Source organism: Microtus oregoni, unplaced genomic scaffold (assembly GCF_018167655.1).
Source record: "Microtus oregoni isolate MIOR12 unplaced genomic scaffold, Mior012 000004F_ref0000308, whole genome shotgun sequence".
NCBI classification, from domain to species: Eukaryota; Metazoa; Chordata; class Mammalia; order Rodentia; family Cricetidae; genus Microtus; species Microtus oregoni.
In genome coordinates, this window is record NW_024543063.1 from 47,812,196 (window position 1) to 47,839,821 (window position 27,626).

Sequence of the window (27,626 nt, forward strand, 5' to 3'; positions counted from 1 at the left end):
AATTTTTTGGAGATGGGAGATTGGGTATCTATATCTCTCAGGGTAGTCTTTTATTTTTGAGACAAGGTCTCTCTAGCCCCAGCTATCCTGGAACTCTGTGTAGACCAGACTGACCTCAAATTCACAAAGCTCTCCCTGCCTCTGCCTCCTGAATGCTGAGATTAAAGGTGTGCCACTATACCTGGCTCAGGATAGTCTTGAACTCAACAGGGTCAAGTGATCCTTCTGCCCCAGCCTCAAGCAGCTGGGACTGCAGGTGCATGCATCAGCAGCTTGGACCTGTATGTGAAATCCCAGAAATCTAGATTTCTGGCTCCTTCAAGCAGCTCAGGACCTGACTACACTAGCCCCTCCCGCCACAAGGGAACGCACCTCTGTGTGGAACATCTGTTCTCCATGAGGCCGCTGCACCCACTTTTTGGTTCTGCCCACTCCCTGCTTGTTTTCCTTGATCTAAAATGTTGCATATTGCAACTCTGAGAGGGGGGAGGGAAGAGCAAAGAGATCCCTAAGACCCTGGCCCTTCCAGACTCTGCTGCCTCTTGATGTAGAACGGGTGGCCCTGGGCTCCTAGGCTCTGTAATGGCATCAAGACAAGACATTGCTTGTTTATCTAAACACTAACTGGAGTGCTGCCTGTCGCCGAATGTTCTAGCAGGGTGGCCATGAAGTCACTCAGGCTGAGGTTGATGGGGGCTTACTATGTACTTTCTCAAGGACTCCGCAAATCCTGGAACAGCTCTCTGCCTCATTTCTAGAACGGAGACGGTGAGGTTTACTGTCACAACCAGAGGCAGCACAAGCCAACAGACTCCTGTGCACCAGTTCTTTACCAAGTGACTGTGTCTTTAGCTGGGTATTTGCTGATGGCTCTAGCTGGGGCCCCTCAGATGATCTGTAGGTCTCTAGCCCAATACAAATGCGAGAGTGGCTTCAATATTCAGTATTATTTCTGTATTTTATAGATTTACTGTGGAGGTGTATATCACTTGTGTGGAGGTCGGAGGACTTGTAGTAGCTGCTTATCTCTTTCCAACATGTGAGTCCCAGACAAGGAACTCAAGTTTGGCCCAAAGTGTCTTCCCTTACTGGGCCATCTCAACAGCCTTTATGAGCATGCTCTTAGCTGGGCAGTGATGGCACACGCCTTCAATTCTGGCACTGGGGAGGCAGAGGAAGGAGGATCTCAGTGAATTCCAGGCCAGCCTGGTCTACAGAGTGAGTTCCAGGACGCCAGGGCTGTTACACAGAGAAACCCTGTCTTGGCACACTCTTTGGAGCTGGGGCTAGAACTCAGTGCTTACCATGCATGCACAAAGCTCAGGGATCATTCCCCATCATAGAATAAACTGGGAATGGTGGACCTCACCTGTCCCTTCTCAGTGAAAGGAAGGGGAGTAAGAAGTTCAAGGTTATCCTTGGCTATGTAGGAAGCCCTTTAGCCCATACAGTGATCATACAGTGGTGTCTCCTGAAGCAGGGTATTTGATTTTGCAGGGTGGCTGTGGCTAAACGACAGAGGGACTGTGGATAAATCTGAGAGGAAAACTTCAAACTGCAGCTCATGTTCCTATAAAATTCTTTCAACCGGTGAAGTTATCGCTGAAGCTTGGAGGACACAATTTTGGGGGAGTCAAGACAGGCTTTCTTGCCTTGGCTGTCCTGGAACTCACTCTGTAGACCAGGCTGACCTCAAACTCACAGAGGTCCGCTTGCCTCTGCCTCATGAGTGTTGGGATTAGAGGCGTGCGCCACCACTGCCCAGCCGGTAAATTCATTTTTAAAACTAGTCTTTAATTATAATTTCTCTTCAAGATTTTCCAGGATGTAAAAGCTCAAGGTCTCCAGCTGGCTCTAAACCTCTGCTAACAGCACCCTCCTCTCCTGAACCCCCTCTCCACCTCACCTCACCCAGCTCAGGGACCTGGAAAGTACGAGCGAGGCTGTCAGGTGGAAACTTAAGAGGTCGGGATGTCGGAAATAAAGCTGTGAAAGTGGGGAGGAAGACCTGTCTGGGCTTTAAGACCGGAATCTTCTATGTTCCTGCTAGACCAATCTGCAGCTTTTGCAAACAGCCTTAATATCAGCGCCCCGCTGCGGAATTCAAAGCTCAGCTTATCACGACTGCTAACACCTTCTTTGACCAGCCTCTTTCTACTTGACAATTTTTCTCTTCTGTTCCTCTCTCTTGCCACCGGGAAGGTTCCAGAAGAACATTGGTTTTAGGGAATCCCCTCACATAGCTTACCGCCCCTTGGCGTGCAGAAGTCGGGGGAAGATACTCTGGGCTGGCCGGCTTGCAGGGTGAGTAGGTTTTCAGACTTTGGGAAACGGGTGTGGGGGCGGGGATGGACTGGAACGATTTTGGAGGTCCCTATGGGTCGTCTGGAAAGTTAACGAAGCTTCAGGTTCTAGGCTGGGGACAATGGCTGCCTTTCCAAGGCTACTGGCCCAGAGGTCTGTGCAGAGTAGCAGAGCCTTAGGCTGCACTGGGGGTCCCTAGTTTTCCAGGGGGCGCAGAGGCTGCAACTCTGCAGCCGGAGGGGCTGCGTCCATGACGGACCCCGAGTCTGGAGAGCAGCAGCCGGTGACCGGGAATCGGGTGCGCTCGCGGGCTCCGGGAGCCCTGCCACTCTTGTCAACTTTCCCGGCCCGGGGAGGAGGAGGGCGGTCGCGCGCAATACTTAAAGGCGGCTCGGCTGGGCCGGCGATCATCAGTCGGAGCGCGCGGCAGCACCGTGGAGGCAGCGCACGGCGGCGGCGGGAGCCGGAGGAGGGGCATGGAGCCGCCGCGGCCCTGCTGAGTACCGGAGCGCGGGCAGCCAGCGGCACGGTGAGCGCATCCAAGGGGCGGGCCATACGGGACTGCCCCTCCGGCGCCTCTTGCCGCGCCCTGGGGACCCCAGGGCTCTGGGTGGTCAGGGCTGCGGCCGTTTTAGGCTTCCCGGCGCGGTTCATGCAGCCGGTTCCCCACCGATCTCTACTCCCTTTCTTCCAACATCCTGGGCTCCTGCAACCTCTCTCCCTTCCTCCCTTGCGGCTCGTGTTTTGTGAATGAATTGGGAGGCGGGGGGACTGTGGTGCGGGGCGCAAGGCTAGAGTGCCCCTCCCCCCACTCATGCCCGCAGGGGCTTCGCATCTGCGGGGACACCAAGATTTCCAGCGATCTGGTCCCCACAGCACGTGTCTTTGAGATGAGCTCCCACTTCTTGCCGGCTCAGAGGGGTCCGAGGGCGCCTAGGCGCGGGCGGAGGAGCCGCAACCGCCAGTGCAAGTTTCCATACCGGTGCGCGTGGGCCCGACTGCAGGGCGCACCTGTCAGATAAAGAGGCGCTGCGAACCTTGCAGACCCTCAAAGTTTCCCGGCTGGGTAGGGAGGTGTGCGTCCTTGCCTGGAGGTTTTATTTCTTTCCTTCCGTTGTCACACGGCACATCGATCTTGTAAAGCGCTCTAGCCTCCTGCCCTTGAACCCAAGTGCGCAGTAGCTAGCCTGGGCCGGGCTTTCCTGGATCTCTTTTTGAGGGGTTGGGGGAAGCGGCCCAGGATATAAGATCACACTCTCGTCTACCGGCTTAGGGAAATACAGCCCCCTGTCTAGGCAGGGGACCTCAACCAGAGCCCGCGTCAGAACCTGATTGCACATAGGGTATCTGGCTGCAGAACCTTCTTCGGTCTTCTGTGGGGATGTGGGTACAAAGGTAGTGCCTCTTAATTCCTGAGGGGGAGGGGTCCGGCCCGCGGATGGAGGGACTGGCAACAGCCGGGATGTCGCCTTTGTTTGCAGGCACTCTTTCGCCAAGGTACCTGGGGCCCTGGGAAGATGAGTAGGGCCTGATTTAGCTATTATTTCTTGGATTTTCCGTTCCTTCTCTGGGTCGTGGAAATCGGCACGTGGGTGTGGCCGTGTGTCTTTAGCCAGCCGGGCGAAGCTCAAGCCGGGTGAGGAGCGTGGCGAGAGCTTCGCTAGCTGCCTTGGACCTGACCGGATAGCCTCCGGAACTGCACCGAGGCGGGGCGCCAGGGCGCAGGTTGCTGGGCTAGCCAGGGCACCTCCTGTCCCTTCCCAGAACAAGGCAAGCCGTAGGGCCCGCAGCGCCCCCCCCCTTGCCCCCCCATGCATCAACCAGAGAGGGACCGGCAGGGGACGTAGGCTGGGTGTGTGCAGGGAGAGCCGGGGGTCCTACAGAGGAATCACGCAGTGGCTCCTGGGGCTGGTGCAGAGACCAGGCTTCCCGGAGAGGCCAAGCTGCCTAGCGCCCTTTCAGATCTACACGGCTGGAAGAATGCTTGTGTAGACTGAAGCAGTGACTGCCTGTTCCTCACCCATCCTATGTGAGGGGTGTCCTTGGCAGCAAAGTCTGTTCCTGTTGGGATGGGGCCCAGTTTCAGGGAGATCAGAGTTGAAGCAGGCTTGGAAGTGAGAGGTCATTGTCTGAGACAAGGGTGGAAACGGATTCTCCGGATGGGACAGGTAGCAGCGACAGGAGGGGAGGGCAAACTCTCCTTACCCCTCTGCTTCATACCCTCTCCCTGGAGAGCTAATTTTCTGGGAAATCACCTAGATCCGAGAAGCAAGGAATCATTAGCACCACTCCCGGGAACAGGGACACTAAATCTTTGGGCAAGGTCAGGTAGCCAGGAGGCAGTGGAGTTTGTCCAACCCTTGGTCTCTGCTGCCAAGTCCTGGGCTCCTTTCCTTAATGCATAGCTGTTCCCAGCCGGGCAGGTGCTAGGAACCCCAACTTAGTTACCAACGGAAACCTGCATTGTTTGCCCGACTGGCTGGGCAGGGGAGCCTATCAGGGCACTAGGACCAAGTAGGTGAGAGTCCCCAGCAGCCATCTCTGCAGTGCTTGCAGCGCTTCCCTCTGGTTCTCCTTGCTGGATTTGCAGGAGGGCTGTCCATACCCAACTCTGACACCCCCCACCCCCCGTCAGTTTCCCCTCTGGCCTTCTCTCCTGCCTCTCAAGGAAAGGAAAAAGTGAAAGCAAACACCAGGCGGTTCTTAGGGACTAGTGGTGGAAAAGGGAAATTATTTGTGTCTATCTACCTCACACCCCTTCATGTTCCTGCCTCTGCTTTCTCCGTGGGTTTTTGCTGTTACAGAGGAACAGTTCCCCCTAGACTGCACTCGTCCATTAGAGGTGACGGCTATAGGCCATGGGTGACACCTCTTCTCCCATGATGCCTGTCTCCTTTGTGCCCAGGGTCCCTGCTGAAGCTCTCCCACATCCCAGGGACTAACTAGCTTTTGGTTTATCTACGGTCAACGCTACTCTAATTCCCTTACCTGTCATCTGTTTGCTCCTGGATCATGCTGTGAGGTTAGGAGTAGGACACATTTTACAGTCACACAGCTAAAGAGGGAGTGGGCTGGGCAGACAGAAATGGCAGAACTGGGACTTGAACCCCAGCAGTCTAGCTTCTGAGTTTCCATGTGGTCTTGGTCAAGTTCAATGAAGTGTCAATGGTTTTTATTAGTGGGTCGTTTCTTGTTCTGGGCCTATCTCTGAGGATGCTCCTCTGAGACTGTTGCCCTGCCCCTGCCTGACCCCACTATCTCTTCTCTTCCCAGATGCCGGTTCAGCTGACTACGGCCCTGCGTGTGGTGGGCACCAGTCTGTTTGCCCTGGTGGTGCTAGGGGGCATCCTGGCAGCCTACGTGACAGGCTACCAGTTTATCCACACAGAAAAGCACTACCTGTCCTTTGGCCTCTACGGTGCCATCCTGGGTCTACATTTGCTCATCCAGAGCCTGTTTGCCTTCCTGGAGCACCGTCGCATGCGCAGGGCAGAGCGCCCACTGAAGCTACATTGTTCTCAGAGGCGACGTTCGGTGGCACTCTGCATTGCTGCCTACCAAGAGGACCCTGAGTACTTGCGCAAGTGCCTGCGTTCAGCTCAGCGCATCGCCTTTCCAAACCTCAAGGTGGTAATGGTAGTGGATGGCAATCGCCAGGAAGATGCCTACATGTTGGACATCTTCCACGAGGTTCTGGGTGGCACTGAGCAAGCTGGCTTCTTTGTATGGCGTAGCAATTTCCATGAGGCGGGTGAAGGAGAAACAGAGGCCAGCCTACAGGAAGGCATGGAGCGCGTGCGAGCCGTGGTGTGGGCCAGCACCTTCTCATGTATCATGCAGAAGTGGGGAGGAAAGCGTGAAGTCATGTACACAGCCTTCAAGGCCCTTGGCAACTCAGTGGACTACATCCAGGTAAGGCTGCCTCCCTAGAAGTGTGTGCATACTGGCACATACTCTCTCCTCGAACAACTTAAATCTGCTGTAGGTCTTGGTGCTGCTGCCTGCCACCCCTCCTTGCCCATAAACAAGGCATAACAGTTCTGAGGAAACCCTGGGTTGTCCAAACCTGGGCTGTGGTTCTGTTGGTAACTGGGCAGACTTTTGAACTGGAGTCCCCATAATAACAGCAGCAAAAGGGTGCACAGCACTGACTTCATAACAAGCACTATTGGGGCTGCTTCAAATATATCCATTCTTTTAACCTTTATAATAGCTCTGCAGTTCAGTGCTGCTCTTTCTGGGTTCAGAGAGAGGCGAAGAGAAGTTTAGAGGATAACTTGCTTAGGTCAAACAGCAGACCATGTGAGCCCGGCAGTCTATCCACGGCCTGCTTTTAGCCCTTGGCTCACTCCAGGCAATAGGGTGACCAAATACCATAAGGAAGTTTGAAGAGGGAACTAGAGAGATAGCTTAGCAGTTAAGAGCTCTGGCTGGCTGTTCTGGTGGACCCACCTTCCGTTCCCAGAACCCTCTCTCACTTTAGTTCCAGAGTATCTGACACCCTCTTATGGCCTTTGTAGGTAATGCATGCACATGATGCAGACTTACATGTAGACAAAACACTCAAACACATAATAATAATTTTTTTTTCTTTTTGGTTTTTGGGACAAGCTCTGTAGACAAGGCTGGCTTTGAACTCACAGAGATCCGCCCGCCTCTCCCTCCTGAGTTCTGGGATTAAAGGTGTGCGCCATCACATGACATAAAAATAAATCTTAAAGAAAAGTATAATGAATAAAAGGATTCTGCTAAACACCACTCAGCTTTGTTTGCGTTAGGGCCACAAAGTCCTATTCTTCCTAGTGTTGAATTCATGTCTGACAGCTGGAGGGACGCAGGCATATGAATGACCAACTTCCTTTATCCAGTGTTGGCAGGGCTGGAACTCAAACAGACCCTGCCCAGATCCTGATCAAGTGGTCGCTGGCACCAGAATTCTATTAGACTGGCAAGGTTTGCATAGCTTAAAATTTCAAATACACACTAGAGAAAGCAAAAAATATTAAAAGTACACATTTCAGAACCAACTAGAAACAGACAACTCAGTTGCCCAGGTTCTGCTCCAGAATTTCTCACAGCCTCTTGTGACTTCTACACTTGCCAAGGGTTCTGCCATCTGTTTACAAACACGGAGAGAATAGTGGCTGTTTAGAAGCCACGGTGTCCCGAGGCCATCTCATTGGCATCATGTTCAGTCCCTGAATACTACGAAGTGTTCGATAGTATAAAGTTAGCTTGTGTGTGTGTTTCTCCCCAAGACAGGGTTTCTTTGTATGCGTGGCTGTTCTGGAACTTGCTTTGTAGACCAGGCTAGACTTGAACTCACAGAGATCCGCCTGCCTCTGCTGGGATTAAAGGAGCACAACCACCACTGCCCAGCTCTACTTTGTTTTAAAGATTGTTTTTATGTCATATGTACGGATATTTTGCCTGCATATTATGTCTGTGCACCATGTGTGGTTGGTGTTCATGGAAGCCAGAAGAGGGAATTTGATTCCCTAGGACTGTAGCTATAGGCAGCTATAGTAGTGGGAATCGAACCTGGGTCCTCTGGAAGAGCAGCCAATGCTCTTAACTGCTGAGCCAACTCTCTAGCCCCACTCACCCACCCCCCTTTTAATGTTATCCTTGTATAATAGTTGACTTGTTTGTCTTTTCCTAAATCCATGGACCCAAGTATGTAAGCAGGGATGTGTCTAGAAGGCTGTTGATTCTGCAGTTTATCTGGGAACTTGGGGTCTTTGTTAAACTTTTCTTAGAACCCAGAAGCACAGGAAAAAGCCCTTTGTCTTGATAACTGCTCAGGCAACAATAACTTTATTAGCCATTCTCTGAAGCATAGGAACCGACCAAACCTGCTTTGCCTGTCTTCATCACCTGTGTTCTGGTGGACCTTCAGTCTCCCACTTAGCCTTGCTCTACTCTTCATGGTCCTGAGCCACAACCTAAGGCAGCCCTGGTTACAGCCAGTGCACGTCTGCTGGGCTTCAGCCACCCTTCCAACAGCCCTGCTAAAGATGTGTCTGCTCCTCTGTGGGGAAAAAACAAACCTTGCCCAGCCAGGGGAGACCCAGGCAGATGTTACTCTTCCTTCCCTAACTGCATAGTTAGGACCTTCTTGGAGTGGATGAAACAAAACAGCACGGAGAATGGGTTAGAAATGGTTACTGAAGCCAGGTGGTGGTGGCACATGTCTTTAATCCCAACACTGGGGAACCAGAGGGAGGCAGAGGATCTCTGTGAGTTCAAGGCCAGCCTGGTCTACAAGAGCTAGTTCCGAAAAAAAAAAAAAAAGAGCTAGTTCCGGGACAGGCACCAAAGCTACAGAGAAACCCTGTCTTGAAAAACCAAAAAAAAAAGAAAGGGAAAAAGGAAGGAAGGAAGGAAGGAAGGAAAGAAGGAAGGAAGAAAAGAAGGAAGGAGAGAGAGAGAGAAATTCACTGAGTCAAGACCAGCAGCATTGAGCACTTGACCGTTAAATTGAGGCGGCGGCTCTGGGAGTCTAGATGGCACCTTCCCCAGCTCCAGTATGGAAGGAAGTCTGGTGGGAGGACAGAGAAAGCAGAATTGGTGCTGATGGCTATACACTCCCCCTTTAGCGTTCTGCTGCTTGTTTGTGCCACCTTGTCTTCTAACATGAAGAGAATGAGGAAGGCTGGGGTGTCAGAGGCAGCCTCATTTCTTCTTGGTTCTGGAAATTTAATTAAGGGCCTTATGCCAGCAGTTTTAGTAAAAGCTTCTAAGGGATTTGAGTTTATCTGCTTGGAGAACAGTGACCATTGAGCCCAGTCAGTGGTTAGTAAGTAAACCCAATTTCTCTGCCCAGTGGAATGCCAGGACCATCTCAGCAACTTCAAAAAGCATACAAAAAAGGCTGGTCATGGTGGCTCACAACTTAGTCCCAGCAATTGGGAGGCAGAAGCGGGCAGATCTTTGCGTTCAAGGCCTTTCTGGTCTACATAGCGCTTCAGCACGGCCATGGCTACAAAAAGAGACTGTCTCAAAATGAAAGGAAGGAAAGAAGGCAGGCAGGAAGTCAGCCGCCGTGATACATGTTCCCAGAGCTCAGGTGCAACTAACAGCGATATGATGCAGGTGTGACTGATGGCAACTGCTGCCAGCTTCCGGGTTTATTCGGAGTAGGTCAGATAAGAGGAGCTGTTGGCCTGTCATAAAGACTTGGCCAAGATGCCAAGCACAGAAGGTTTGGGCAGCAGCAGCTTCGTCTCATGGAGGGGCTTTTGGGCAGATAGGCTCATTCTTACCCAGGGCTGTAGGTTCAGCAGGAGAACACTGTAGGCAAACTACCGATGAGAGCATCTCAGCAGTAGCCTGACATCATCATCCAGGACGTTCTCCTTCCCCTCGTGGTACCTGAACTGTTAGCTGTTCATTTTCTTACTTCCCTTTGCTTTCCCCTCCCCCTTTCTACCTAGCATAGGGAAACTTGCTGGAAGTGAATGGGAAAGAGGTCAGGCTCCTCAGGCAGGAGCAGCCCCCCCCCCCCAAGGCGGGAGGGTACTTATACAGGCCAAGAGCGCTGACCACGCACTTCCCTGCAGGTGTGTGACTCTGACACCGTGCTGGATCCAGCCTGCACCATTGAGATGCTCCGAGTCTTGGAAGAAGATCCTCAAGTAGGGGGTGTTGGAGGAGATGTCCAAGTAAGAAGTAACCAAGAGTGCCTGGGGGTTGGGGCTGGCCTTTCCGGTTTACAAGCCCAGTGGGATATGCCTGGGAAATGAATCTCTGGACTTACTAGCATCTGGGGAGCAGTTTTCCTGATAGTTTTTGTGGTCTTTAAGGGCTCACTGCACCGACTGCCCAACTCATTTCCTGCTCTTATTGAACATGAGTAAGGGGAGGGGAGCATTAGAAAATTTGAAGAAGGGGGCTGGAGAGATGGTTCGTCTATTAAGATCACTGCTGCTCTTGCAAAGGGCCCAGGTTCGATCACCAGCATCTACTTGATGGCTCAGAACGTCCTAACTGCAGTTCTAGGGGATCTGATGCCCTCTTCTGGCCTCCACAGGCACACATGCCATTGGTGAACAGACATACATGTAGGAAACATTCACACAGAAAATAAAAAAAATTTTTTTGAAAGCTCATGTATTTGGAAGGACATAGGATCTGGATACTACAGGTCTCAGAAATAACTTCCTTTTGGACTGATAGTGTAGCAGATAGCTCCCAAGTTAGTTCCTTGAAAAGCCCATGTTCTAGGGAATGCAGGCTAAAGAGCTGTAGGGAATATGTTAAGCACACGGAGCCAGGTCTTCTGCCAGAGGACACTGCAGGCAATGTCATGTCACCTTAAGGGCTTTCCAACCACCAAAGCCTCTCTAAGACCAGGCACTGACTCCTGGGGCATCTTAACTGGGAGTCAGTGCAGGTGTAAAGGTGGCTGGAGCTGGAGAGTGAGGCTCTATATGACCACTCCGAGTTTCAGATTCCTCAGTTCTAGTAAGTTCACAGCTAACATCCAGGATTGTGAGCAGTAGGCTGTAGAACTCAGGGTGGAAAGGCCTCAGATGAACACAGCATCTCTGTCCCCTTACAGATCCTCAACAAGTATGATTCATGGATCTCCTTCCTGAGCAGTGTGAGGTACTGGATGGCCTTCAATGTGGAGCGGGCCTGCCAGTCCTACTTTGGCTGTGTGCAGTGTATCAGTGGGCCCTTGGGTATGTACCGAAACAGCCTCCTCCAGCAGTTCCTGGAGGACTGGTACCACCAGAAGTTCCTAGGCAGCAAGTGCAGCTTTGGGGATGATCGGCACCTTACCAACCGAGTCCTGAGTCTTGGTTACCGGACTAAGTATACAGCACGCTCTAAGTGCCTCACAGAGACCCCCACTAAGTACCTCAGATGGCTCAACCAGCAGACCCGCTGGAGCAAGTCTTACTTCCGGGAATGGCTCTATAATTCTCTGTGGTTCCATAAGCACCACCTCTGGATGACCTACGAATCAGTGGTCACAGGCTTCTTCCCATTCTTCCTCATTGCCACAGTCATACAACTTTTCTACCGTGGTCGCATCTGGAACATTCTCCTCTTCCTGCTGACGGTGCAGCTGGTGGGCATTATCAAGGCTACCTATGCCTGCTTCCTTCGAGGCAATGCAGAGATGATCTTCATGTCTCTCTACTCCCTTCTCTACATGTCCAGCCTCCTGCCAGCCAAGATCTTTGCCATTGCTACCATCAACAAGTCTGGCTGGGGCACTTCTGGCCGAAAAACCATTGTCGTGAACTTCATTGGCCTAATCCCTGTGTCCATCTGGGTAGCTGTTCTTTTAGGTGGCCTAGCATACACAGCTTATTGTCAGGACCTGTTCAGTGAGACTGAGCTAGCTTTCCTGGTCTCCGGGGCCATCCTGTACGGCTGCTACTGGGTGGCCCTCCTCATGCTGTACCTGGCCATTATTGCCCGGAGGTGTGGGAAAAAGCCAGAGCAGTACAGCCTGGCTTTCGCTGAGGTGTGATCTAACCCTAAGTAAAGCGGGACAAGTGCAATGGGTAAGGGAGGGGAGGGGAGGGAAAAGACAGGGTGGGGGGGCACAGGGAGTGTTGTGTTCTAGTTTCATGGCCGAAAGGACAAACCTGAAATGTGAAGAACTGTGACTGTGGTGTGGCCTGCGGAGCTTCTGCTCTCGAAGCCCAGCACTGATTGTTCAGGTGCAGGGCAGATGGACTTGTCTGTTCTCAGGCTAGGTCTGCTTGCCTTTGCACAGGCAGTGATTACTTCCTTCTGTTAACTACAGAGTCCAGAAATGGGCTAAACCAAGTGCTAACTTCCATCCTGTGACAACTTCTAGTACAGAAGCAAGCAATGACAGACTTTAGGAAAATGTCCTCCTACCCTATTTGAACATGAGGGATAAGAGAAGTTCCCATCAAGTCTGGCCAGCTAGTATCCCCTTCCCCAACCTCTAATTAGCCATCAATGCATTACGAATTGTGCCTGAGATAACAAGGCTGGGAAGCCTGATCTTTGATCAGAAAACAGGGTCTAAGAAATGGTGCTTTATGTAATATACTCCACTCCACATCAAAACATCCCAGGGATAAACCAAGCCCCCAGGGGTTAAGTACTGCGTTTGGTGGTGTTTGTGCATATTATAAAGGAAAGTTTGGTCATGGGTACAATCCCAGCACTTGTAAGGTAGATGTAAGAGATCAGAGGTACAAGGCCAGGTTGGGCTACCTGAGCTCCCAACTCTTACAAAAATAATTTGACAGGATGGACAGATTGTCGGGGTGCTAAAAAACCACAGAAGCCTTGGACTGAATGTGCTCCAATTGGAAACTGCTCAGACTTTACAAGGGTTTCAAAATTGTCAAGACATTGTACTGAGATCAAATTCACCAGGAAGCTCAAAACCCAATGTGTTCAGAGAAGTCTTAGTTACTATTTTGGCTCATTCATACCTGAATTCCTCTCAAATTCAGCTCTGATCTGAGGCCAGACATCCTACTTGATATTTCATTCCCTTCAAAGGCACATAGTTGTTCTTGGTTGTGATTTTCTAGTGGGGCAGCAGTTACCTCTTCATTTTCATGGGGAAGCTTCTTCACGTGGCAGAGAACAAACTCTCACAAGACTTACAAGGCTGCCCCCTACATGCATGGAAAGAATACCATTGCTGATCACACAGTTTTTCATCTCGGAACTGGTCAGTAACGTGGCAACTGGTTGGCATGTGTGACTTTTAGATAACCGTTCTCGACAATCATCCCCAGTGGAAAGCTTTCTGGTGTTGCCCAAATGAACCCTCAAATCCAAGTTGGTCAACTTTAAGACAATCCATTCTCCTCAGTGGCTTCTCTAAGGAATCCTATGGCCAGGTAATGGATACTCCGTTTGCTCTTCAGTCCGGAAACCAAACTAGGAGCTGGAACTGGTCCAACAATCTTCAGACCTCTCACCACGCTGAGCTGCTTGATTTTCCTGCTTCTTTTTGGGAGTGATGAGAAGCTTTTTTTATCGTTTTGAAATCAAGAGCAGACTCGGCTTTTGGATCTAAAACCTGGGAGCGTGACTAAGCCTTTGACTTTAGGGGTGCTTATACTTGTTCCAAACATTTGTTCTCAGAGGGGCCAGCTAACCCCTCAGAACCAACACTAAGGTGGAAAGTGGTGTACACAGGTGCTTCCTACAAAGGAATGAAGTGCACTCGGAACCACAGATGAGCAAACCCTGGCATTTCCCTTCCTCTCATGAACGCAAGGGTTTTCCAGATGTAGCTAACAGTTGCCACAGCACACAGACCTCAAGTTTCCAATAAAATTGCTGACTGATGTCAAGCCCAACCAATGGCGGCTGGGAAGCGGCAGCCATTTGTTAAAGGCCGTTGCTCTGGGCTTTTCTGCAATGGAGGCAATCCGGTCAGTCAACCACAAGGCGTGTTTTTCTTCAGCTTTTACTTGAAGGCTAGCACAGGACAGTGGACTCCGGATGAACACTGATTGTCCTACCATCACTCCTCTGCCTTGCACTGTGGTCGACGTTCCTCAGATTAAAGATGCAGGTACAGTAGTGAGCTTACAACATTTGACCTCGACTGGATTTTCTAATTTATTTTGTAAGTTTTTCAGCAGCAAAACTAAACTGGGTCTACAGCTGTATCCCTGTTTCTTGCAAGGGAAGAGCCTTTATACAATGAGACTCATTTTGAGTTTTCCTCATTGGAAATTTCAGCCTCTTTTGTATTACTTCTACAATTTGTAAACATATTTATTTTTACCTGCTTTTTTTAAACAAGGAGGGAACTTTATTTAACATTAAGGGTGGGAGGGAATCAGAAGGGAGGGAGCTTTGGTGGTAATGTTCTTATCACAGCCATTGAGCACAATGCATGGGCCTCTTGCCTCTTAAGCAAAGTCACTCTGCAGAGGTGTGCAGCGGGAGCTCATCTTCAGGTAAGCCTCTTTGCTCACTGCTCTGTCTACCTTGCCCAACCCCTTCCTACCTAAGCAGTGGAATGGCTTCTGGAAAACCTCCTTTGAGTTTCTAGCCTAGGCCATCTAAGTTCACAACCTTAACATCAGACTTACAGCCATCCTTCTCCTTGAAGTCTTAGATGAGCCATGCAGTCCTTTTACTGGCTGTACTTAATGGTGATTGATCTTGTTCCCAGTGCTGTGCATGGCTAGGAGTGACAACATGCTGGGGCCATACTCTGGACTGCGCTATATAGCAATGGGGCTGTGACTAGCCTTTTCACAAGAAGCTCCTTGTCCAGGAATGGAGGAGGTTGTTGAGAACTCGCTACTGCTTATGCAGGCTGGCCATGCTCCAGCTCAAGTTTTCCCTGACTTATTTAGAAAGCATTCTAAGGATATGACCCTCCTTGAACTCAAATCCAGGAGCTGCTCCTGTTCCTCCAGGTTGCCAGACAAATCATAGGTGGGAAATCCTCATAGAGTGCAGCAGAAGTCTCCCAGGACCCCTTTCTCAGGATGACCCTTCTGCTACCATCTTTCTTGATGCTGTTGTCATTGCAGGTGCCGCAACCAATGTCCCTCTCCCACCCACCCGCAACCGCTTTTGCAGCTTTAACTCTGCCTTCTCCTTCTGCACCTCTGGGACTCTGATAGCAGAGCTCCACTCCCGTCGTCCTCCTTGCTGATGTTCTTTACTCCAGCATCATCTAGTGAGGATGCAGGCTCAAGATACTGGCTCCTCTTTATCCAGGACCACCTCTCCACTCTGGGTAATTGGTGCTGACCTTTGTTTAGCAGTATGGAACCTAAGTCCCTTTTTTTGAGTCTAATGCTTAAGAGGCTCTATGTCATCCTCTAGCACTACCACTCTGAGGACTTTCTTCCCTTTGTCATCTTAAAGGTCACCATCTCCTTGAGTGTGAAATACTGAGAAGCTGAGGCCCTGCTGAACTTAAAGTTACAGTTGCAGGCTGACCCAGTTCTGCCAATTCTCACTCATGAGACCATTGGTTTATCACTCTAGTTCACATGGAAAGTGTCAAGTCCGTTCCTCTCCAATTCCCCATCTTATCTGGTTACCAAAGAGCAAAGGTTTTGCTGTGTGAAGACCACTTGCATGGTGGGGTTTGGTACAAAGCAGGTGCTAGGGCTATTTCCACAGTCCCACGTTCTTCTTGGCCAACTTTTCACCCGCCAGGCTCACGTTCCCCTGCAGCACACCTTCCTCCTCCTGTACCACTCCTTTGTCCTTAAAGATCTGTCTCTCCTTGGAATTAATGGCATGCTCCTCAGTGAGGTCCTGCAGGTCTCAAGCAAACTCCTTCACCAGCACTGATGCCGATCTCTTATCTAGCTCTTCCACCAGCTTAGTCCTCTACTCTGCCAAGTCTTCTATAGCTCCTCACCATCCAAGCTTTGGTGCTCCCCAAGGCAGGGATCATACTCCCCCAACTTCTGGCTCAGGAGTGCCTTTCTTGTAGCTCTCTCTAAAGGCCATGGGATTGAAACCTTGGCTGCTGTAAGCTCCTCTTAACACTGGCCTTCAAGAGTTTCAACCTCACCTTGGCTGGACTTGGCTGAGTCAGTTTGAAGGCTGAGTAATAGCATCTTCTGAGCTGGATGGGACATCACACTTTCTGGCTTCTCTACTGCTCAGAGTGCTGTGCAGCAGCACCATTAGGGACCTGAGCTTCCAACCCCCCTCCCCCACCCTCACCTCTGTTGACTGCAGGTGCCATTCTGGTGCTTCTTGTATTCCTGATGTTGCTATGGCAGCTTGATGGTGTGCCTGTACCAGCCACCACTGGTTCTAGCCACCTTTCTCTCAAAGGAGCTCAATGACCCCACAGTTAGTGCTAAATTGGCCTTATTGGGCCACCACCAAGCCCTGATGCCATGAAATGCAAACAATTCTGGGTGACAAGGCAGCTGCCAACTTGTTGCTGGCAACCATGAGCGGTTGCTTCTAACGCCGTCGTTTTCATTGTCCTTGGAGATTAGCTTTTTGCTGTTTTCAGGTCAACAATTTTTTTTTACTGAACTTATCAAAATAAAAACTCTTCCACAATGCTGGTGTGTCCATCGCTGTGACAAAGCACCCAGGTGAGCTTCTGGAGGAAGGTTCACCCTGGCTCACACTTTTGGTGTCCTATCACTTTACTGTTCTGGGTACTTGGTGAGGCAGAGTATCACAGAGCTAGAGGAAGCCAGGGACAAATCACACCTCTCCAAGCTATGTTCATATGACTAACTCTCTCCAGATGTGCTCTGCCTAAAGCCTGCGTCACTTACCAATTAGCCTCCTACACCATGACTATCAGCAGAGCTGTTTCTCCACCGATGTCCAAGAATCCATCTCTTACCTCTACTATAGAGCTTCACTGGGGACCAAGTCTTCAACACACGAGGTTAGAAGTTTAGATCTAAAGAAACCGCTGGAATCTCAGAGCTATGTCCTCCTGTACTTAATAAACCTGATTCCTACTCTAGTTTTAAAAGGACTAATGATAGAAATGGTAACAGTAGAATTCAGAAGTAGGATAAGAGGCCAGCAAGATGATGGCCCAGGAGTAAAAGAAACTACTACCAAGCCTGATGACCTGAGTTCAATCCTTGGGATTCATGGCAGATGACCACTGCCCCACCCCCTACAGTCCTCTGACTCCCAGACGTGCAAAACCATTATGAGTGCACACACACCACTCAAATATTTAAAATGCTGGGCTGGAGAGATGGCTTGGTGGTTAAGAGCACTGACTGCTCTTCCAGAGGTCCTGAGTTCAATTCCCAGCAACTACATGGTGGCTCACAACCACCTATAATGAGATCTGGTGCCTTCTTCTGGCCTATAGGCAGGATACTGTATAAATAAATAAATAATAAATAAATCTTAAAAAAAAAGGAAGCGGGAAGATATTAAAAACAAAATGCTAATTTAAAAAAATTCAAAAACCGGGCAAGTTGTCACACTTGCATCAATTTTGGGAATTAAGTCACTTAGGCCACTCTAACACGGCACATGCGTGAATGCTCATGCATACACAGTATCAGTGAATCTCAGGCTCGTGAAATAACGATCAGATGCAGTCTCCCAACCAAAAAATGCCAGCTCTCCTCCAATTACTCCACAAAACAGAAACAGAAGAGTGACGGCTAAACCAAAGCTTACCGTTCAAATGCAAGCATGTTGGATACAAGGTTGTTGTCGCACCAAAACAAAGACAAGCAGAGGTTAAACGTGCCCACTGTGGAAGAGAACAAAATGGAATGACCGCAACAGCCCTCTCATCCCATTTATTAAAGAAACAGTAAGAAAAGAGACAATGCAGGAAAAACACCAACCATCCTTCACATCAGGCCGAACAAAGCACAGTGATTCTCCCTTTCATCCCTCCACCCCCACCCTAATTCCCCAATTCCCATCCACATCAGTTTAAGTTTTGAGGTTCTTTGATTGGGAGTACCAGTGGAGAGGGAGCTGGATGATCAGAGGAGCCTTAAATCTGGCACCTAAGTCCCAGGAGAAAGGAGCTGCAGGTCCAGTCAAGCAGAAATGTGTGGATCTGTGACTTGAGTGTCCACCTCTCCGTTCTGTGTTCAAGCCCCCAGGGAAAGGTCTGGCAGCAGAACATGACCAGGTCCAGGGTGACCAGGCCAGAGTTACTGAAGCATGGTCCGCTCACCAATGCAGCATCACTAGACAGAAAGTGAGCAAATTCTCCAGTGGTGAACGGGGGAATTAGGACCTGCAGGCCAGTGCATCCCTGAGGAAAAGTCCACAAGAACAAGTCAAGAAACTAGTAAGAAACGAGGGGCAGAAAGCTGTGGGACAACACACAGCAGGCGTCCAGAAGGCCAGAGATGCTTTCTCTTGAGTCAGGATCATTCGATCTGCCATAGTCCGTGTCTCACAAATAGTTTGCCTTCAGTCAAGAGAAAAAGCAGAGGAAAAAGAAGGCTCATTTGAACTTGAGCCCCAGCTATGTTCTTCAGACTGTAGCTCCAGATCTACTCCTTTATCTAAGAGACAGTCCCAGACCAGAACCACAGTATTTGAAAAACGAAGTGGCCCTGGAAGAAAAATGGTATTTAAGGGGGTAACATTCCATTTGGGTACATCGCAGCCATTGGGCCCCCAGGTCTGGGGAAAGCAGCTGGATTTGAACCAGGGAGGCTGCCTACCCTAGGAAATGGGACCAAAGTCTTGGTTACAGGGCCATTCATCCTTGGAAAGGAAGCTGGGTTAAGACCCAGGGTTCCTGCTGGCCTTGCAAAAGGAGCTGGGTTGACACCCACAGGGCCTGCTGGAGAAGAGCCCAGGTGCCCAGCAGCTGACCTTGGGAAAGCAACCTGACCCGGGCCTAATGGGCCAGCAGACCTTGGGAAGGCAGCTGGACTTGGACCCTGCAGACCAGTGGCCCTTGGAAAGTTTGCTTGGTTGGGACCTAGTGGCCCAGAGGCTCTAGGGAAAATTGCTGGATTTGAGCCCTGGAGACCAGCAGACCTCTGAAAGGTACCTGGATTTGAAGCCAGTGAGCCAGAAGACTGAGAAAAGGCAGCTGGGTTCAGTCCTCCTGATCCTGTCCCTCTTGGAAAGGCTCCAGCATTTACCCCCATTGGGCCACCTGGCCTTGAGAAATGAGCTGAATTAGGGCCCATGGGGCCAGGAGCCCTTGACATGGCAGAGGGATTTGGCCCCGGAAGGCCAATTCCTCGAGAGCTAGGACCTGTGTTTGGTCCTATGGGGCCAGGTACTCTTGTCATGGTAGGTGGGTTTGTGCCCATGTTTCCAGAAGCTGAATTTGCTCCCAAAAGACCTGCTGCCCTTAGAATGGGAGCAAGATCTAAGCCTTGAGGTCCAGCCATTCTTAAGTTAAGACCAGATCCTGTACCCAAGAGGCCACCTGCTCTGGTATCCAGATTTGGGCCTGGGCCTAGGCCACCAGCTCTCGGGTTGGGCCCAAGGCCTGGACCTAAGCCACCTGCTCGTGGATTGGGCCCCAGGCCTGGGCCTGGAAACATACCCGACCTAGGAGCCGGGTTTGTACCTAAAAAGCTTGATCTCAGATTAGGACTTGGTCCAGGGCCCAGACCAACTGGCCTAGGATTGGGAGGACCAGTACCAGAGGCTAAAACACCTGCCCTCAGGTTCGGCGCACATCCAGGGCCCATAGGGCCACCACTTCTGGGGTCAGGACTTGTTCCCAGGAGCCCACCTGCCCTTGGGTTGGCCATATGACCAGGGCCTGAAAGGCCTCCTAATCTGGGGTTAGACATAGGTCCTGGGCCTGGAAGACCCCCTGTTCTAGGGTTTAAACCCGGTCCTGGTCCCGGTCCCGGTCCCAAAAGGCCACCTGGCCTTGGGAAGGAAACTGCACCTGTACCAGTGGGATTCATCCCTCTTGGAAAAGAAGCCATGCTTGGGTCACGAGCACCAGCAGGAAAGTGTGCTGGATTTGAAGCCAGTGAGCCTGATGAACTTGGAAAAGAAGCTGGATTCCTTGGAAATGGAGCCAGGTTCCCCCCAAGAGAACCTGCTGCCATAAGGAAAGGATCTGAGTTCATGCCCATTGGGTGGCCTGTGTTCATAGCAGGTCCTCCCTGTGGTCCCAGGGAACCGTCCAGCCGTCCTCGAGGTGGCAATGGAGCACGAGTCCAAGGAGTTGGCCGCTCTCTAAGGAAAATCCGGGGTTCTTTCATACTTTCTTGGGGACGTTGGTGATAATAGGCTTAGGGCGAGTTTTGAAGAGGATCTTGTTTTTGATGAGTGCTGTCACCAAATACCGAGTGCCAGTCTCTGCGCCAAGCTCATCACAGTCCTGCTCCCCAGCAGTGTGTTTGACAAGGACTGCAAAAGGTTTCTCCAGGCGGATGATTTTCCCATACAGGATGTGGTGCCCCACGATCAGCACAGGGGTTCCCTTTGGCAGAAGAAGAAGGAGATGCCTGAGGTTGAGGGCAAGGCCATTCCTCTCAGGTGCCTTGTAAAGCTGCTCTTGGCAGCAATGGTGGCACCTCACAACCCCTAATCTGGCTCTATCACTGTTAAAAAACTGCACTGGACAATCCACCCTTATGCCCTTTTTATTCTTTCTAGCCCCAAGTAAAGAGCATTTCTATTTTTAGGACCCTTGCAGATTCCCCAAGGCTCCACTGCCCTGCTACTGCGAAAGTGGTGAGACAGCAAGCAGACAGTTCTACAGACTGGCTAAACCTCGAGCAACAAACCTGAGGAAAGTCCTCACACTGGGTCCTGGGAGCACCACCTCGGTGTAGCTTGCTTTACTGAGGCATAAGGTAGGGAATAAAAGCCCCCTCACCTCAGTGGTGTAATGTAGGTCTCCCAGGAGGTTTCCAGCTAATCCGGTGCTGTAGCGAGCCTCGATCTCCCCCTGTAGTTCCATCAGCACCCATTCTGCCAGGCCTCCAGCCCCCGCACTGCAAGCAAAGGGCTGGTGGTTACAATATTTTTGAGTGGTGAAGGATGAGTAGTGTCCTACACCTACACCACCATTAGAGGCCCAAAGAAACTCTGGGATAAATACAAGTGCTTGGGAAATTGGGCAGTGCTGAGAACTGAAATAGAGATCTTAATGCAAATAGTTATATAAGATTTACCTGAGGACCCTAATGCTTCCAGAACAGTGTGAAACCAGTATAGCCCTTGGCACTCAAGCTAAGTAAAATCTTAAAACATACTCACCTAGAAATAACAATTTGCACCATGAGCCTTCCTTCTTTAAAAAAGTGACTGAAAAACTGGAGGAAAAAAAAAGAAAAAAACACCTTTATATTTATCACTTACTTGTGTGATAGGTACCTTTTCCCTTTGAGAAGGGATCTCTAGACCAGGTTGTTCCTGAAGATGACCTTGAATTTCTGATTCTCCTGCCTCTACCTCCAGCTTATGTGTTGCTAGGGACCTCACCCAGGGCTTCATACATGCTAGGCAACACTCTGCAAACTGAGTTGTACACTCCCGTCCAGTGTGTGGCAGGCACTTTTCAATTGTTTTTATTGAGTATATATTCCCCCATCCCCTTTTGCCCTCTCCCAGTCCCCATGTTCCCAATTTACTCAGATCTTGTCCTTTTCTACTTCCCAGGTAGTTAGATCCATGTATGTCTCTCTTAGGGTCCTCTTTATCTAGGTTCTCTGAGATTGTGAACTGTAGGCTGGTTTTTCTTTGCTTTTATGTCTAAAAGCCACTCATGAGTGAGTACATATGATATTTGTCTTTCTAGGTCTGAGTTACCTTACTCAATATGTTTTCTAGATCCATCCATTTGACAGGCACTTTTCTAAGTGCTTTTAGGTACATTCTCTACTGCCTAGCAAGGCCTAAAGGGCTAGGTTTTCTTGCTGATTCCGAATAGACAGAGTACAGTTGCTATTGACAACAGCGAGACGGATGATACACTCAGGTGTACTCCAGCAAATCACAAGGTTACTTCTTTTCTTTTCTCTCTTTTGAGATAGGGTTTCACTATATAACTCAGGCTATCCTGGTATTTTAAAGGGCAGACTGGCCTCAGGATCCATCTGTTTCTGTCTCCTGAGTCATGGAATTAAAGGCATGTGCTATTCTAATGTGACTCTCAACTTAGATCAAGAAAACACTCTTTATACTTTTACATTATCTAACAGTGCCACCTGGTGGCAATTCTGCGTACCCTAAAAGCTGATGCTATCTAGCTTCATTTGCTCTGTGACTGCCATTCAGGGAGAGAGGAGACTGGATTCGGGGGCCAAAGCTACAACTTCTGGTTGTCTTTCGAATGAGACAATATATAGTGTTACCAACTGTGATATAATTGGCCAACAGGTTTTATAATTGTATTCAAACTTGACAAAAACACACCAGATTTTTTCCCCGTTTTTTGTTTTTTTTTTCCTGTTCAAGCTAAGGACTTGCAACACAACCAAGGCTGGCTTAGGACTCCAGGTATACTCTTGCCTCAGCCTCCAGATAGTTAGGACTATAGCTGACTCCAGCATGTCATTTAATAGGCTTCTTACTGGTTATCATCACTCTGGACCTCCAGTAGGATGACAGAACCTCTTTCCAGAGCACCAAAAACACTGAGTCAGTCAGCAGCTAACATATTTTGAATTTTCACTATGGACCATACACTATCTACATGTGAACATGGTATCTTCAATCAACATGGCAACTCTAGTAAGAGGTATTTATTCCTATTTTGAAGTTGAGGCTATTGGGTCATACACAGATAAAGTCACTTATTCATACGTGGTATATATTCAGCTGGAGTAAAGATAGTAAAACTGAGACAGGAAACTGGGTCATCTAGTTACTTAAAAATCACTACCTAACTTTCCCTTCCCAGAGGACAAAACCAAGAGCCAGAAGGAATGAAAAGGAATTAAGAAATTAGGCAGCCAGTGACAATATATTTAAATGCTGTTCAAAACAGCAAAAGGGCACCAAGACTTGTACCACCTTGAATAAGTTAGGTCTCTGGACCAAAACAGGTTGTGGTCCCACCCAAGAAAAGGCAATTTATCAACTTCAAAGGCAAAGATCTTTGTACATATAACAAGACTAGTCACAGGCCCTAACCTGAGTGGTTTTTGAGACAAGGTCCATCTTTGAACTGGCAATCCTGTTTGAACCTCCAGAGTACCGTACGTATCAAAGGCATGTGGCATTAAGTCCGGCCTCCAAAGCACTTCTGAAGTGAAAGGATACCAATCCCAATTCAAAAGGCTGAGATTCAGGTTCTAGCTTGAAAGTGGAAAGCTACTGCAAGATCACATTAAGTGACTACAGGCCAACACGTAGATTATGACTCACTTGTATCATGACTAAATATAACACATGCAAGATTGTTTAGACTCATAATCTATTGAGAACAGCTAATTTTTTAGATTGTAAAGAAAGAAGTTCAGCATTTTGAAAGTCTCTGACTATAATTCATCAAGTATGTAATATACGGATTGTAAATGGCCAATGCTGCACAGGTGAAGTTCTTTCAAATAAGCTTTGATGACTGAAGATGCAGTTGGTATATGATGATGAGTGCAAGGTATAACAAAATAAGATGGTCTAAGGAAACTGACATGGAAGCCATATAAGTGAACATCATAGTCTAAAGATAAAACCTACTTCCTGGAACTAGTGAGATGGCACAGGTAGGGTTAGCCATGCAAGTATGAGCACCTGAGTTCAAATCTCCAGAACCCATGAAAACGGCAAACATGCAGCATTAGCACCTGTAACAGCGGCCTCATGAGAAGGAAGACAAAGGAAAATCCTTAAAAAGCCTGAAGGTATGCAGTGGAACAACCACCAAGACACGAACTCAAGGCAGAAGGCAAGAACTGCATCTAAGGTTGTCCTCCATATTTATGTATGCATATATGCATCATATGTACCAAAATACCATACTTCCTGAAGACTCATTTCAATTTCAATTTCAATTGTGCTTTTATCCACAAGAATGAGACAGACAATGTGGATTTAAGGTATTTTCAGTGCATGCTCTGTTTCCTGGATAGTCTCCTATCAAACAAGAATTCACAACAATGGACTAAGAAGTGGCACTTGAATACCTACCTACCCATGGGACTTCAGTTGAAGACATACATTTTTACACAGATGCAGGAGGCCTTGCCTGAACTATTTCTATTAATATTGGCAAACATCTGGCAATACCCTGGAAAATAGTAATTCTACGGGTCACAGCTTGGACATTCTGTTACTATGCTCCACCAAGCCTGTAAAAACTTATGCTAAATCTATTTAGGTAATTCAAGCTCTATGGGTCAGTGTAGTTTAGATGCACCTATGTACTGATATGATTATGTTTATATAATTTGTGTATTTAGTAATTTAGTAAAATTTAAAATTATACTTTCATGCCTTAAAATTTCCTGTAGCATCTAAATTCTATTATTCCTTTGCTTGCTCCTTGAGCTCACTAGAGAACTAGCCAAGAGCTAAACTAAGTGCTGAACTGGGGACACAACCGATGGGGGTGACAGGAGAATGAGCGTGGATTTTATTCAAAAGGACATAAAAAGCCAGGTGTGCTGGTATACACCTGGAATCCCTGCATTTGGGAGGCTGAGGCAAGAAGACTGAGTTCCTGCCCAGCTACACAGAAAGATCCTGTTTCTAAAAACAAAAATGGGCAAGAAAATGATCATCTTAATCTGTACCTAACTCCTTGAGAGTAGGCAGGAGGGAAAAAAAACTACAAAAGATGAGGAGGCCAAGTATAACACCTCTAAAACATGAAATGGTTCCAAATATGAAAAATTTAATTTATATTAGGTTACTTATTAGTATCAAATTTTAAGTTTTCAGTTTTATCAGTTTAAATGTGCTCATCTGCTAAGTTAATGCAAATATTCCAAAATCTGAAGCCCTTCTTGTGTGAACTGAGTAACGCTTAACCTGTAACAAGCCAAATTCTGTTAGTAGTAACAGAAAAAAACACCACAAAGACATTTTTCTGTAAGGCATCAATTTCTGAGTCTTCAGTCTCACTTCATTCTAACACTAAGAGACAATGACCATTTCTAGGTTGGCCTGAGGTTTGGCTTGTTTGGAAAAGCAGCAGTGTTACCAATACAAAAAGAGTTTATGTCGCTAATCTTCGGAATGTTTACTGCATTATCTCATTTTATCCTGTCATGGTCATCACACTCTTTATGGCAAGGAAACAGGTTTAGAAAGGCTAAAGTTTAAGCAACTGATCACATAGCTTTAAGAAGTAGAGGCAATGCGACACTAACCACTACACAGTACGGTCCTTCTCATACAGTACTTCAAGATATGCAATTGGCCTTATTCTCCTACAAAACTGCAAGCAACCTTGTAACTTGTCTTGAAAGTAGCTAATAATTCAAGCTAATACATCAAAGTAGTTAACAATTAAGCTAGCTATTATCCATGCCTAGGTTTTCGAAACCTTTAAAAGTCAAATTCAATGCCACCTTCAGGATTCAAAATTATACCCTGTTCTCTGCCCCTCATGAGGAAGAGAGGTCATGAGGACTGAGGACGTTTCATTTTAATATCTGACCAAACTCAATTCTCATCCTCTGCTCTCTATATCACTACATATTACAGGGTTACTAATATCTTAGAGATAAGTGACCCTCACAATGGTAACTTCCCAAAATAATATGTGGTATGATATATACCTAATCATACAAGTAGAAAAACAAAGGACTGTGACTCAATGATTCAACAACATACAAAACTTTCTAGGACTAAACAATGTTTTATAAATGTCCATTTTATCAGCCTGGTCTACAGATCATGTTCCAGGACAGCCAGGGCTACATAAAAAAAAAACCTGTCTGGAAAAAAGTTCATTATAACATATCCAAACAGCTAGTGTTGTCTTTTGCTTTTTCTGCTGGATTAAATCAATGTACAAGATAGGCACTAGTTCTTCGAGTATTTTTGGTTTTCCCTGTTTTAAATGGAATCTCTTGAAATTTTCCAAAACTGCACTTTAAAATTCACTTTTTTAAAGTATAAAAAAGTTAAACATATTTCTTAGTATATGTCAAGTAGAATATCACTAATACCCACATTGCCAATGTTTACAATGAATAAAAATAGCCTATAAAAACAGGAGGTCATCAAGTCAACTTTCTAACTGGAGAACAGTTCAAACACTAAAATCAGGGTTTACCAAATTGCCTCAGAATTAAGCTGTTCTAGGTCATTTCTCTAAACATGACAACTACTTCTCTGTGTCTTTCTGCTAAATGAACAGCCGAGGACGTTTTATATATGACTGAATACAAATCACTTTTATTACCAGTGTCATGGTGGTTCTGTGACTGGAGGGAATGTTTGATCCTAACTTCTAAGGGTGCCTTGTCTCTTGGCGGGGTTAAAGACTAAACTACTTTAAATGAGACACTTGTTCCCCTGCAAAAGGGGCTGTGGAGGGAAGATGGAACTGAATGCTTCCGAACTTTAATTAGTGAAGAATGTTTTCCAAACGTGTTTAGACACTATGCACACACGTGGTACGTTCCCATCACGTGGTAGGCTTTCTCCATTGGAGGGAATCAATTACTGTTATTTGTAGACAATGGGTAGAAAAGATGGCTTCGGTCGATTTGAGTTATTCCGGTTTTCTCCATCTTCTGCTACTCTGCCACCCCATTTCAACCTTTCCTCCACTTCCTGGCATCACTGCCTCTTCCTCCCAACCCTTTCTGGCGGAGCGCGCGAGCGCGCGCTGCAATTGAAAGGGAGGCCCTCTCTCGGCTGGATTCTTCTCCCATTTTCTTCTATCTCCTCCACCCTTGGTCCCCCTCCCACTCTTTCGCCTAGACAGACTCTACTTGTAAGCCCACCCACTTTCTGGAAGCCCCCCTCCCCCCGTTTCTCCAACTCCCTTCAAACTATCCGAGACTACTATTGGAACTGTTTTACCACGGTGTCTAATCCACCATCTACCTCCCTAAGAAACTACCCCGACTCTTATTTAAACTGCTTTTTCTTCCATGTGGGGCCCCCACCGGTCTTCAAATCCTTTACCCTCCTCCCAAAAAAATCCTCTTTCAACTACCTTCCTCTACCATTCAATTCAACTATCTAAAATTGTTCCTAGTCCCGCTTCTCTAGGCCACCACCCTCCTCGACCCTAAGCTCCACTCCATCCACAAAGCCCCCGAGATCACTTTGCAACCACCCTCCTAAATGTTGTCTCCCAGAAGCTCCCCCCACCCCAACACCATGATTTAAAATAAATGTCCCCTTGAACAAGCCTCGCATTTCTGTCAGCTCCGCCCAACCCCCCATTTGAGCCTCCTTCTGCCATTCCCGCTTTCTGGGTTCCAGGTCCATCCGACTCCAGCAGGCCTCCCGACAGGGGACTGAGCCCCTTTCCCCGCACATACCTCGAGGATGCGGCCCGCGCCGCCCCCTGCTCCGTCCTCCGCCCGCGCTCCGCCAGTCTTTCCACCTTTCTCCCACTCCGCCCAGCTCGCTCGCTGCCTTCCTTCCGTCCCTGTCCAAGCTCAGGGTCCCCAAGCTCCCCCAGCCCGCTGCGGGCTAGCCTCGGCCCCCGCGGCCCTCAAGCTCCCTGGCCCCGCATGCGCCCCTCCCCCGCCCGCTCCCCGCCCCTCCGCTCGCCATTCTTCTCCCCGAGCCGCGCGCCCCGCCCGGCCCCGGCTCCCTAGCTGGCCGCTCCTCCGCGCTCTCGCCCCGGCTCCCGCCTCCGGCCTCATTCCCCGCGTCCTCCCGCGCCCCCCACCCGCGGCCTGACCTGCAATGGCGGCCGCCGAGAGCGGCGCCGCGCGGCCAACGGGCGACAACCGAACCTCCCGCCGCCGTCGCCGCCGCCGCGAGCATTGCCTGCGCACTTCCGCCTCTCTCCG

General features: G+C 48.8%; 3 protein-coding genes across 5 annotated transcripts; 1 reads left to right on the forward strand and 2 right to left on the reverse strand.

Moving 5' to 3' along the window:
- Positions 1 to 2,002: 2,002 nt before the first annotated feature.
- Has3 (hyaluronan synthase 3) lies at positions 2,003 to 11,817 on the forward strand. Of its 2 annotated transcripts, none has more exons than XM_041650964.1 (4): positions 2,003 to 2,833; positions 5,578 to 6,216; positions 9,867 to 9,968; positions 10,868 to 11,817. In XM_041650964.1, exons 1-4 carry the CDS (start codon positions 2,555 to 2,557, stop codon positions 11,789 to 11,791), a joined length of 1,944 nt encoding a protein of 647 aa, XP_041506898.1. In that variant the 5' UTR covers positions 2,003 to 2,554; the 3' UTR covers positions 11,792 to 11,817. The 2 variants fall into 2 exon arrangements, with proteins under 2 accessions (XP_041506898.1, XP_041506899.1); XM_041650965.1 differs by having other exon boundaries at positions 2,003 to 2,304.
- Positions 11,818 to 17,531: 5,714 nt separating this feature from the next.
- On the reverse strand, positions 17,532 to 19,952 carry Derpc (DERPC proline and glycine rich nuclear protein). The gene has a single exon (XM_041650966.1). The coding sequence runs from the start codon at positions 19,950 to 19,952 to the stop codon at positions 18,342 to 18,344; it is 1,611 nt and encodes a 536-aa protein (XP_041506900.1). The 3' UTR covers positions 17,532 to 18,341.
- Positions 19,949 to 27,626, reverse strand: Chtf8 (chromosome transmission fidelity factor 8). Of its 2 annotated transcripts, none has more exons than XM_041650969.1 (4): positions 27,515 to 27,626; positions 20,956 to 21,011; positions 20,573 to 20,690; positions 19,949 to 20,173 (listed from the first exon to the last, which is right to left on the reverse strand). In XM_041650969.1, exons 2-4 carry the CDS (start codon positions 20,976 to 20,978, stop codon positions 19,949 to 19,951), a joined length of 366 nt encoding a protein of 121 aa, XP_041506903.1. In that variant the 5' UTR covers positions 20,979 to 21,011; positions 27,515 to 27,626. The 2 variants fall into 2 exon arrangements, with proteins under 2 accessions (XP_041506903.1, XP_041506904.1); XM_041650970.1 differs by lacking the exon at positions 27,515 to 27,626 and adding an exon at positions 27,147 to 27,280.

Bases quoted from the DNA above. Each gene is read 5' to 3' on its own strand.
- Has3 (XM_041650964.1), top strand. From the start codon at position 2,555: ATGACGGACCCCGAGTCTGGAGAGCAGCAGCCGGTGACCGGGAATCGG. The intron at 2,834-5,577 runs GTGAGCGCATCC...TTCTCTTCCCAG, and splicing joins CGCGGGCAGCCAGCGGCACG to ATGCCGGTTCAGCTGACTAC. The intron at 9,969-10,867 runs GTAAGAAGTAAC...GTCCCCTTACAG, and splicing joins GTGTTGGAGGAGATGTCCAA to ATCCTCAACAAGTATGATTC.
- Derpc (XM_041650966.1), bottom strand. From the start codon at position 19,952: ATGAAAGAACCCCGGATTTTCCTTAGAGAGCGGCCAACTCCTTGGACT.
- Chtf8 (XM_041650969.1), bottom strand. From the start codon at position 20,978: ATGGTGCAAATTGTTATTTCTAG. The intron at 20,691-20,955 runs GTGAGTATGTTT...CTTTGCTTGCAG, and splicing joins GTGCAAATTGTTATTTCTAG to TGCGGGGGCTGGAGGCCTGG. The intron at 20,174-20,572 runs GTGAGGGGGCTT...CTTCTGCCAAAG, and splicing joins ACCTACATTACACCACTGAG to GGAACCCCTGTGCTGATCGT.